This window comes from Gavia stellata, chromosome 29, assembly GCF_030936135.1.
Source record: "Gavia stellata isolate bGavSte3 chromosome 29, bGavSte3.hap2, whole genome shotgun sequence".
Taxonomy (NCBI): Eukaryota; Metazoa; Chordata; class Aves; order Gaviiformes; family Gaviidae; genus Gavia; species Gavia stellata.
This window is the reverse complement of record NC_082622.1, coordinates 4,152,981-4,165,715: the sequence shown is the minus strand read 5'-3', so window position 1 is coordinate 4,165,715 and position 12,735 is coordinate 4,152,981. Positions and strand designations below refer to the sequence as shown.

The window sequence follows — 12,735 nt, the reverse complement described above, 5'->3', positions numbered from 1 at the left end:
TGGTCTTTTACAAACATTCAGTAATAAAATGACATGCTTGTAAGGACGTGTGTCTTGCCTGCCCAGATTTATGACGCCACGTGGAATACCAGTGGGGGTGTTAAAAGCTGGCAAAAGTTTCTCTCCAAGTTCCAGAGCTTTACTCTTGAACACCTGTTAAAAGAAGAAGAGAGGATAAATATTTGATGGACTGCTTGTGAAATACTAGTCACACTGGATTCTTTCAAATCCCCTTTTTCAAACACACCATTATAAAAAACTAAAAGTGCTGCACTATAAGAATCTACCGTTTCAGGTATGCTGCTGCCCTAGTTCCACTGCATGACAGATCTGAACCAGAAGTCATGCTGAACTTTGGTATCTATTTGAATGTCCTCTAAAAATCTATGCTAAACCAGTGCCAAGTCCCCTGCAAAACCCTCAGCCTGCAGAGCGCAGAACACCCCAAATAACTCAGCAGCAAATTTCAGTGATCTGAACTGATCCAAAGAGTGCTCTTTGGGGACAAATTCTTCCCTTTTCCCAAGGTGGCAGAGGACATAAGGAGATGAAATGACTGAATTATAATCAAAAGAAGTCTTTCTAGGGTGAAGCCTTGTTAGACTTACAATGTGCGTTTGTCTAGCTTATGTCATTTCCTGTTGCAAAACCCCATGATTTCCAATGAACAATCTTTTACTTGCAATTCTTTTCCAGGAAGGATTCATGGTTTCATGGCTAAGCTGCTCCTTTTCCATTTTTAATGCCTGAGTTTTGGACTTTCAGATCAAATTATAGCTTATGGTGGCTTGCGGCACAAAGCCACCATACACAATTATTTTGGGACAAACTGATACAAGCACTAATCTTTGCTCCAGAGATTAGTCCTGATCAAGGGAAGCCTGTAAGTGACTTAGGAGATAAAGCACAAGCCTTTTACATCTAGCCCCCCTATACCAGCCCAAGCTGTCATAGTAGTTCTCAAAGAGCAGGAATTTATTGCTCTAAAAATACAGCACTGAGGAAACCTGAGCTCTCCTGTGGGCTTGCAGATCTTTGATACACTCACAAGGAGATAGGGGTTTGATTCAGAAGGGAAAGCAAGAGACAGGCACTTGATTTTTGCCTTTCAGCCTGGTGACACTGACTGGGTATATGACAGGCACTGCCCTGGCTGATGAGCATCGCTGCTGACTGCACTTCAAGAGGTCACTGCTGGAGTTCTGTGGTTTAATGTGGTTTCTTTTTCCTCTGTTGATCTGAAGCCTGTTGAAGTTGTGACTGAGACAGGCCGTGAGTTGGGGCACTGAGTCTTTGAGAGTTTTCCATGGAGGGAAATCACAGACAGAAGTCATTCCTGGAACTCATTTAAAATGCAACTAAAGTAACAGAGCTGCTCCTGTGACTCCACAGATCAATGATGCCACTATGCAGTGATGAGCCATTCTATCCTATTATGGTGGACAGCACCCAGCCACAGTCAGTGTATGGCATGAGAGCTAAGCTCTCATTTAAGAGCCAGTCTTCCAGTTCTGTTACTCACAAAACTCGCCCTTGAATCAGAGTTTCTGCTCGCCTAAGACTTTCAGGGCAAAGGAATAATCTCTTCATCTCTCTACAGCCAGCTGTAAAATTCCAGTCCAGTCACATTACAAAACAGATTATGGCATTAAGCCCTGGCCTCTGCCAGGCTGGAGAGAAAGAAGGAAAGTGGAAGCGAGAGCCTCCTGCTTTAGCCAGAACTCCTGGGGGTTCACAGAATCACTAAGGTTGGAAAAGACCTGTAAGATCATCAAGTCCAACCATCAACTAACCCCACCATGCCCATTAAACCATGTCCCACAATGCCTCGTCCACATGTTCCTTGAACACCTCCAGTGATGGTGACTCCACCACTTCCCTGGGCAGCTTATTCCAGTGTTTCACCACTCTCTCAGGAAAGAAATTTTTCCTAATATCCAGCCTAAACCTCCCCTGGCGCAACTTGAGGCCATTTCCTCTTGTCCTGTCGCTTGTCACTTGGGAGAAGAGACCAACACCCACCTCACCACAACCCCCTTTCAGGCAGTTGTAGAGAGCGATGAGGTCTCCCCTCAGCCTCCTCTTCTCCAGGCTGAACAACCCCAGCTCCCTCAGCCGCTCCTCATCAGACTTGTGCTCCAGACCCCTCACCAGCTCCATTGCCCTTCTCTGGACACGCTCCAGCACCTCAATGTCCTTGTAGTGAGGGGCCCAAGGTGCCTTGTAGTGAGGGGCCCAGGATTCGAGGTGCGGCCTCACCAGCGCCGAGTACAGGGGCTCGATCACCTCTCTACTGCTGGCCACACTGTTTCTGATACAGGCCAGGATGCCGTTGGCCTTCTTGGTGGATGGGAGCATCCACCAAATGGCTGCTCCACCATGCTACAGGAGAGGCTGTGACGCCAGCTCACACCTACTGGGCAAGGGGACATTTTGTGGAGCTATATCACTTTGTCACATGAGTTGGCAGGACAGAGGTACCCTGCCCTGGCAGTTTGCCACCCTCCTTCCCTGTGCCCCAGGGCACTTTATCTTAGAAACTCCTGCTACAGAGAGACTGTCCAGGTAGAGTTTGGAGCACCTGCCACTAATCAGTTGCCCTCCTTAGTCTGAGGCAGAATCTGGAATGATGTTTGATGAAATATTGCCCATGTTTAGAATACAAAGGAACAAGTACAAAGACAAAGATCACTGCAAATGGCATTTCGCTGGGGAGCAATGTGTCCAACTGAAAACATGTCTTGCTAGAATTGCCCACAGGAGAAAAGATCTTTGCAAATGAGCCATGCACGGTGTGTGCAAGGTAATTATGCGAGACTTAATTAAAAGAACATTAGTGGCATTTCGATATTCATAAAAACGATAGGTTTAGCCTGTTGTTATGGAGGGATTATCTGATGCTCAGAGAAAAGCTGCTGGAGAACCCTTTCAGTTCATTACTGGTGACTGTGTGAGACATGCAGAGCTGCTGAAACAAACCTCTTCTCCAGTTAAGTAGTATGCGGCCAACAGTCCTCCAATATAGCGGATGTTCACCTCAAACAAGGATGCTTCTCCGTTCTGAAAATACATAATGATATACTTGACTGCAAAGTCTGCACGCACAAATGGCAGCTAAGGGGAACAGATTGTACGCAGATACTTAAGTCTCCCAGTCCTCACCCACAGTGTAACACAGCTTTTCGTCTAAGATTTCACAGCACTTTATTTGCTCTACAGTGACAGGTGGAGCCTGAAGGGAAGAGAAACACCCAAACTGCCCATTTATCACCAGCTGACAATATGTAAATCAGTTAGGGCAGATGTATTGTCCATCCATCCAACCCTGTCTTGGGTTATATGCCTTGCAAAAAGCTGTGAGTTAGTTTAGGGGAAAAATTTGCCCCTTGAAATGTTTTATTTAAAGAGAAAATTGTACAGCCACATGGAAAAATTACTTTCTCCATTTTCATGTGAAGAGGGCACTGCATTAGATATATGTAATGCACTTCCTGCATTAGGTAAATATTTTCTGTCACTCAAGGACTCACCCCAGTCTGCAGGATCAGAGAGGACCACAGCCTATAGGGTGCCTGTCAAGGGCATGCTTACGGAGAGGCAAACTGTGTGATGGCCATGTGCCCCATCACCACAGACAGCAGGCACAGACGGATATGGTTCACTGAATCGCTCAAGAACCCACTCACCTGGAACAAGTTTTGCTCTACCTACTCAGCTGATGATCAGCAAACGTCAAAATGATTGCATTCAAAATGTGCCTTTGAAAAATACATGCTCCTGGCCATTGAATCTGCATGATAAATGATTCCTACCCTCACGCAAATGCATGAAGCCAGAAACCAGAAAGATCTTCCACCAACACAGCACTTTCAGTGAGCAAAGGGGCACTTGAACCTCTGCACTAGCCTGCCCTTTCCAAATACCTGCAGGTTACAAATCAGAGCAAGTGCTTTCTTGACGACTAAAATTGCATGAGACAGATCATGGCACCCAGTTTCAAACAGAGCTTGTGGCCCTTGGAGTCCCTACCTCACTTTTCTGGACTATTAGAGTTCCTTGTACAGAGCCAATTTTTAATTAATTTCCCTCCTTCTCTCCCTCTGCTGTGCTTTCTGACTCCACCGATCAATCCATAGCATTCATTCTTGTCTTTGCAGATCAATCTGTTCTGCAGGCCAAGATTAAAAGCTTTTACGAAATCCAGATAAATTATCTCCCAGTTGATTTTGTCCCTTGTTTATCGATTCAGTAACGTACTGAGAGCATTCACCAAATTTATCAGATGTGGTCTTCCTTTTATGAATATATGAATGCCAGTCGTGCCCTCCCAAATGATGCTTTTCTATAAAGGCAGCTGCATGCATTGTTCCCATGGGGAGAACAATTTTTCACAACAGACAACTAGGCTGGCATTAAAAAAATAAAAGTTCGAACTGCACTTCGGTTTTAACATTCTCCGTATGCCACTGATGAGATCCCATCAGCTCTCCCACGAGAAATACAAGAGCTAGCTTGGAGACCAACAGTCAGAGCTATGGCAAGGGGCCCTGGCCACAAAGTGAGATAAAGGACAGCATCCTTCATTTGATAGCACTGCAAGGCATGTGTTGCACCCAGAGTCCCAGCAAGTCTAACACTAGCTTTAAGAAGAAGTGGCTAGGAAATCTTCAGGGGCCACAGAGGGAGAGCATCTCTGGCCATTTTTAGAGATGATGCCCTTCCTTCCAAATCTAGGCTCACTACGTGCTCCCACTTTGCTGCCAAGGTGTCACGCTCCCACTGCACAGTCCCAGCATTGACATACCAACAAAGGGCCAAGTCAAGGAGATTAGCGTTTTCAGTTTTAATCTATAGCATGTAAAAAGAAAATTTGTCTTATCACAGGCAGACATTTAACTGAGATGAACCAGAACTTGTTCTTTGATGAATAAAACTTCCTTGGAGTTTCTAATAATTACAGCTGGTTTTATAACCCAGACCAAAACACAAAAAACATTAAACACTGAATCTCATTTTCAGCCAGACACTGTGAGTCTGATCTGGTGGTCCCTGGCTGGAACCCTGTGCCATGTATAGACAGAAGATGAGGTGAATCATCACAGTATTCCCTTTGACCTTAAAAAAAATAAATCAGTGTTGAGTGGTTTCTTCCCCCACAGACTTCATAGTTCCCCTCCCCAAATGATTCTTAGAGAAGATTGTGGTCAGAACCGGCCAAACACGCAGCGTTCCAGTGACACAGACAGGCATTCCCAGTAACTGACTCACCACATTCAAGTCAAAGCTCTTCTCCACCCACTTCTTTGCTTCTTGGAATTCCTCCTCGAGTTCCATGATGTACAGAGTATCTAAGGCGTCTACCACCGTAGCTCCTCGAAGGCCTCCTGCATTGCAAACAGAACAGCATGATGAAGCCCCATTCATGCAGTCTTCTTTAGCTCTAAATCAATCTGCAGGAGCTGGGACAGGCAGCAGCTTCCAGTCCCAATACTGGGGATGTCTGGATGGGATCCAGACTGGCCACGGTCTAGGCTGAGATCTTCTAACAGGACTAGTGAGCTCTGCTACCCAAAATGGGTTGCTTTGGGGAGGCCCAATTTTCAAAGGCCTGACACTTCTGAAAAAAATACCCACGAGGAACAGCTCAAGGTCCACACTTGAAGCCCCCAGTCATGACTGCAAGCCTTGACCTTGTTTTCCAGTTCTCGTCTTGGCCAAAGTGGTTAGGCAATTCCATCCCTAATCTTTGTTCAGCTGTAAACCTAAATTCAGCCTCTTCTGACTCAGTTACAAACATAACCCTCTTCTAAGTGAGGGAAGAGAATTTTATTTTTATTGTGCAAGAGCATCCAAGACAGGACTCTGATCATTCTGTCCTGATGCAGTGTTTCTTATCTGGGGCACAAAGTACTTCTGCACCATGCCATGACCCAGGGTTTCCCAATAACAGCGTATATACCAAACACAGCCTCATCTGGCAGCAGAGAGACCAGAAACTAATCTCAATGAATCTTGAGCAGAGAGTGGGTGACGCTGGGGACAGCTCCCCTCCTTTGGCTAACAGAACAGTCCCTGTGAGCGTGCTCACCACTCTCCAGCTGATGGCAATGGGACACACAAAGATGAAGCAAATGCCAACCAACTACTTGGACCAACCATGTCATCCTTGTAAAAAAACTGCATGCCAAGCGCTGTCGTACGCAAATGGACTACAGCAGAACTTCCAGTGACACAGAACGACATGGAATGCCATGCCAAGAAAACTATACATGGTGTGTAGACAATCTTGCAGCAGTTGAGATTAAATGAAACTAGAGACGTTAACAACCCTGGGTTTGGAACATCTGGGTGCTGGAGTTTTATTTATGTTAGAGTTCCCTAAAATTATTCATGGCATGGGAAAGCAAAGGGTATGAAGCACATTGTGACTCAAACCCCTTTGTGCTTTAACTACAAAGGCCATCACTTTCCTGGGTAACTCAGCAAATACAAATCCTCATGTGGAGGAATCCAGTTTGGAATCATCATCAGTCATCCCTTTGCGGATGTAACACGCCAGGGACATAGGCGTGAAGCTGCCTCTACATTGCCGTCAGCAAGCTGCACGTGCGGGCCCCCCCCCACTGCTCAGTTGCAGCCACATTCCTACCCACCCCCTGACAGTCAGACCTCTCGGCATCTCTGGCAGCAAAGACACTTGGATGAGGTTCAGGTTTCGTTTCTGCAGGAGAAACTGCTTGTACCGGCTCTGTCCCTATCATCTCCATTTCCAGCATAACCACAAAGACTCACACGCACTGCTTATGCCCAGGGGTTTTCCCTAAGGCATATTTTGGTTTGGCTCAGGTCAGTTCCATCTTCTCACTAACGGACTTTAAAATACTACCCCAAATTTCCCCGGCTTTCCCAGCCTTTTATTGCATGCTCAGATTGGCTGGCACTTTTGTAATACCTTCAGTGTTACTTCAATTCTAGTTCTGCTTAAGAGAGGAAAACACAGCTGGATGCACTGTCGAGGAACTACTGTGGAGGGGAGACGAAGGCAAAGGTGAGTCATGTGTCATGAACCTTAAGACTTTGGTCTTTTCTTATTAAGGAAAAAAAGCGACTGTGTCTGATGTACATCATACCCTTTCCCCAGAGGAGAAGTGCTCAGATCCACCAATTTCATGTAGGGCTCATTTATGCTTTCAGCATTCCTCTCCCGTAAGAAAGGCATCCTGCCTTATTTTGTTGATGTTACAAGATTGCAGTTTTGACACTTTTCAGCCAGTCAGCACATCATTGCTTTAATAAAAACCCAACCAAGACTTTACTGCTCAACTACAGATTGCTGGCTTTCGGATGCTGTCTGCATCAAAAACAGAGGCTGTGGAAAAGGGGTGAAAGCAGTAGAGACAGCCTCTAGAAATCCATTTATTCCTGCAGGCTTGCAAAATCATCATCTAACTGGAGCCATCTCCGAGAGTGCAATAGATGGAGTCAAACAGCCACTAGATCAACTGGTGGGTTCTAAAAAACAAGTGAGCTGATGTTTGTATGGCATGTTTTCCAAAAGCAGTGACCATGAAAAACCACATCATCGCAGTCAGAGCTGCTTTTATCAACCTTAATGATTCTTCAATATTAATGATTATGTGATTTTTATACACTTTTCTATTAGCAAGGAGAAACACACCAGCTCAGAGCAACAGGGACGCAGGCAAAACATGTTAAGAAGAGAAGGAAGGGCAATGCTGCCGGAGGCACAGCCCATTACTGCGATATTCTGAGACTAATACTAACAGGCTCGATTTAATTTGATGATATAATCCACAAAGCCTTTCATAATCTGCAGAGAGACAAAAAGTTGGATTTGCTCAAACTAAACAGAGGCAAAGAGAGAATAAAGTTACAATTTTCTGGGATGATTAATTGAAGTGAAAAATACTGCTTGAATTTACAGAGCCTTTTATGTTTTTAGCAAGTAAGGCCTTTAAATACATGAAATGCATCAGGGATTAGGAACATGGTCGGATCGTTGCTACAGCATAGCTCAAAGTTGCTTAGCTTTCCTCCCCTGTATTTGACAAAGTGGAGGGCAAACCGTGCTTCCCTGCTGGTTTGTCTTTGTGTCATTTTAAACATTTGTTTTAAATATTCCCCTAAACACTCTGTATCTGAAGAACTGCAGGCTGTGTGTTTTTGTACAAGGGTCTTGTTGATGTCTCCTTTCTTCTGCACCGGCTTTGAAGCAATTGCAAAATGCATGGCTGACTTTTTTTCCTGCAGCTAACGAAGTCTATTGCAATACCTAGAGCTACTGTGTCAGCTTCAGCCATCTCATGAGAGTGGTAAAAAAGAACCTCCTTCGCCTCCACAACCATGCAGAGAGCAAACCAGGACTTCACTGCTGTGCCTCTGTCACGTGCCAGGACAGAGAGAACATCCAAGAAGGACCCTGACACCCCTGCGCACACTGGCATGTTATTTCTTGGCTACAGAGGCATCTTCATACCTTCCTGCTCAGACTTTGCTTCATCAGACCATGACAGAGCTGGTGATAAAATGTCCAATGGCTCGGATTATAGTCAGCTGTCAAAAGGTGGTGCTATACATATCCTAGCATGTTTATTGCAATATATATGCACCCCTTATAAAGGTGGTGATATTTGCTTGACATGCTGCTTATTTCGAGAGACGTTAAAAAATAATCACCTTTCCAGATCTACACATTATAATGTGCGGGATATAATCAAAGGGGAAGCAGCTTCAAAAGGAAAAGGAATCAAAACGCACTCTGTCACTTTTGACTCTTGCTGACACTCCCCTCTCTAAATTACTGGTTTCAGCCTCATTGTACTCTCTCTGAGGGAGTTTTAAAGTAGAAACCAAGAAACCCTCAAAAGAAACCCGTCTGAAAGTATCCCGAAACGGTAGCAATGACTTCTAAGCAGGACTCCATGTCTGAGATTCTACCTGTGTGCTATGAAAAGCACTGCCCCCGCTCCCGAGCCTGCTGCAAAACTGGCTTGCAGTGGAGATACACCTCGCTCGGGAGAGGCAAGGTCACTTCGCTGATGGCCAAAAGGGAAGATATGTCTACTGGACACAGCTCTGGGATCCACACCAGCTCCTACACTGCCCATTCTGAATGGGAAAGACGAACCCTCCACTGGGACCAGCAGGAAGAACTGGGACCTCAGGAAGAATGCAGGGATGCTTGATGCTTGTCTAGGGGTATTTCTAACTGAAGGACTTCATGGCAGCTCTTGTGACAGCAAGTGGCAGGGTCTCTGCCTGGAGTCTCATCTGTGAGAGAACAGCAGCACACCAGAAGAAGCAGCTCATGGTAGCAATACAAAGGTTCAGCTCTTCTTGAGCTGAAGGAGGGTCTGTACCACCCCGTCCCAAGCCACAAGTGTATTTGCTCTTTTGTGCGTGAGAAGAATGGAGACATCCATGTAGGCAACAAGGCTGCTCTGTTCCTACTTCTACCCACCCACAGGAACAAGCGTCCACCCGCTTGCTTGTGAAGACTGCCACAGAAATCACTAACAAATGTTACATTAATTAATATAATGCTTGTGAAAGGTGCTGAACGGAGCACTCCACGGAGAGGAGATGGCATTGTACGCACACCGTACCCCCACGGCCTCAGTGGGAACATGCATTAATGCCAGTCTGGAGGAACAAGACCATTCAAGCGATACAGTCTCAGAAGGGCCTTCATGGGCATTAATAGTAGTGCTATCTCTAAAAACCACAGATAAAGCCCACAGCAGCTTGTTCTAGTCTGAGGTAGCTAATCTGAGTAGAAGGGCTCATGCTCTTCTCCTATCCCTGACTCGTCCCCGCTGCCTGCTAGCTTAGGGGTTTGTTAAAGCCACTCGCAGCAAGAGTTTAAGACAAAACACAATTCCAAAGGCTCATTAGGAGGTTTAACGTGTGTTCACCAGGCTAGAGAGGGAACACTTCGGAAGATATATGCCAATCTCAACAATCAAAGAAACTAACAGGTACAAAAGCCTGCCAGGCTACCGCAGCACCGACCCAACCTGGGGAACTGCCAGCCAGGCGAGGGGCAGCTCTCTCTGAACCTGCTGCAGAGCACAGGGCAGAAGAGAAGAGCTCCCACCGCAGCCTGGGGCTCCTCTGACCCCAACACAAAGATCTGTATTGACTATAAGCCCACAGACTACAGCCAAGAAGTGACAGATGTGTGGTCCCAATCACAAGCTGAATGAGGACTGTAAAGGGTGAAAAGCTCCAAGTCAGGCGAGTGGGGGATCTACGAGTAACAGATGGAGCCCCTGGCACATGCACAAGATTCACCCATTTGCACATGTCCCACAGTCCTACTCTCCTTCAGCATCCCGGCAAGCCAGGGTGTAGAGGAGAAAAGAGAACAGCTTTCTTCTCAACGTATACTTTAAAGGGAGGCCATGAGGGCTGATCAAAGGTGGAGAGTATCTACCCTACCACCTGCCAAACATGTAAGGGCTAATTAAGGCTTGAAAAGCACTGCAAAGCACCAAGCAGAGACTAAGTATAACTGTGGTAACAATCACAACTGCTGCTGCATCTGTGAACTTTCTTTTAGCTACCCATTATCTGCAAATCAAACCCACCAATTTAGGCAAAAACAGGCCAATCAAACATACCAGCATCAGGTACACAACAGAAACTCCATGTTTGATCATTAGTAGCGCAATAAAAGTTTACATCTGACTTGCTGAAGCTTTAATGAGCCACCAATTCCACATGTGAAATTCAACTGATGTGAACGCTTTGCACTTGCTCCCATTTACAACCCAAGTTTGCCTGGGAAAAACAAGGGATGGCCACAGGTTGTATCGGGCTAGAACATTGATCCAGGCATTGCTCACACAGCACAGTTGAGCTCCCCCATTAGAAAGGGCCCAGAGGACAGGATTACATTTTTTAGGAAGTTACATGATCTACTGAGCAAAAGACATAGTCTTCACACCGAAGAATTGTCTTTTATCAGGAGACCGTGACATCCTGGGTTTAGCTCTCCTTCAGTCTCTGTGGGAGCTGCCCAGAACAGAAGACAGTCACATCAGAGAAAGCCACAACTTTTCATATGGCTTCTTGCAGCCAAGGTCAAAACCTTCAGCTTGAAGGAACCTCTGCCTCCACTCTCTGCACCCTGCAGGCAGACAATAGCAAACTGAGATGCGCGGCATTGGGTAGATTTCTCTCAACAGCAACTACATGACTGAGGAGTGAGCAGGGACTGAAGAAAAGGCCAAAAATCAGGAACGGAAAGGGAAAAGAGACAGAACCAGGCTATGAAGAAAGAAAAATGAAAAACAAAGAGACTGCAGAGCACTTGCAAGAGCATCCAGGATATTTTCAGTGTGTTCCCTTGGCACCAGAAAATAGATTGTGGTTTTTGCTGTGCTCAGAAAATGGTTTGTCTTCCCCTGCTCTGCTCCTGCTCTATCAGTTCAAACTGCTAAAGTGTTGCCCATAACCGAGGAAATCTATCAGCCTTCTGGGCCGTGGAGCCTGAGCCTCATGCCATCTTTTCAGCCTATCCAACTGCTGTCAGAACAAAGCCCCATCACACTCCTTCCAGTGGGAACAGGGCCTAGGGTCTGTCAGCTGCTCTAATAAGGTGTCAGTTGACTCACTGACAAGAGAAGAGACAATAGTTAGGCAACAGAGTGACTCACTGGTAACAAAGCATGATTCATTTACCTTCATCCTACCTCAGAGGGTTTATATTAAGTAGGATGCAGAATAGCAGGCCCAAAGAGAAGGGACAGCTGGTACAGCAGCTTGCATTCTCCAGAATGTCATAAAACACCCCTGCACGCTCTCTATACCAGCTCACACAGGTGAACCAAGCCCTCGCTCTTCCTTTGGCTTTTCCAGCTCCATTCCTACAAAGTCCAACCACCTCTCCTACCTGATGGGTATCACTTTTTGAGATCAAAGAGCGCCCCTTTGTCAAAATCAGTTCTGTGTTGGTTTGGTGGTTTTTTTTGTTTGTTTGTTTGGGTTTTTTTGCTTTGTTTTGGTTTTTTTTTGGTGGGAAGTTACTCAGGCTCTAGGAAGCAATTTTGGCCAAAATGAAATACCTCCATGGACTGAGGTATTTACAGGCTGGGGATTTACCTGTTCAAGTCCTTCTGCTACCAGACTTAGCACACAGACCCCCACCAGCTTCTCCCAATGGCTAAACAAGTGGCCTAACCCCAGGACATATTCAGCCTCCATAGCTCAGCAAATGTTTGATTTTCTAGACAAAGTAGAGCAGCTGTGATGGGAGGGACAGAGAGAGTTGCCTTCCCTCACTCCCCTCTTCCCAAAATAGCCAACTTGGAGTATCACAGGCCAGATACGAGACTTGAAAGGCTCCCAGCTGCAAATCTGTCCCTTGAGAGTCTTTAGAAAAGCTGTAAAAGTGATGCTTCAGCAAATGAGTAGCTAAGAGTGGGGTCTTTAATAGCCCTCGTCCTCAGGAAGGAGAAATGTCTTTTACCAATGGCTTTGCCTTACTCTCATAGCCACTCTGTGTCTGGGGAGCCACTAAGCACGATGGCTTGCAGGTGTGTGATCTAAATCGCGGCTGCCCTGCCGCAAAGCCAAAATGGCACATACATCACATGCAACGAGGCAGTCTCCCTGTCTCAGCTCTCACCAGCTTTGCTATCTAGGTGCAAGGAATAATGATGAATTTAGTGTGTGACTAGATGCACTGCCTTTGCAACACTGGAAAAGATG

At 45.9% G+C, this 12,735-nt stretch overlaps 1 protein-coding gene across 1 annotated transcript in view; it reads right to left on the bottom strand.

Annotated features, from left to right (window-relative positions):
* The window catches only part of MAN1C1 (mannosidase alpha class 1C member 1), a 68,303-nt gene that overhangs the window by 18,574 nt on the left and 36,994 nt on the right, over positions 1–12,735 (bottom strand). The window contains exons 3-5 of the mRNA XM_059830630.1: positions 5,269–5,384; positions 2,980–3,060; positions 59–153 (exon numbers count right to left, since the gene is read on the bottom strand). Of these exons, the coding sequence (XP_059686613.1) occupies positions 59–153; positions 2,980–3,060; positions 5,269–5,384 (292 nt within the window). The remainder of the gene's footprint in view (positions 1–58; positions 154–2,979; positions 3,061–5,268; positions 5,385–12,735) is intronic.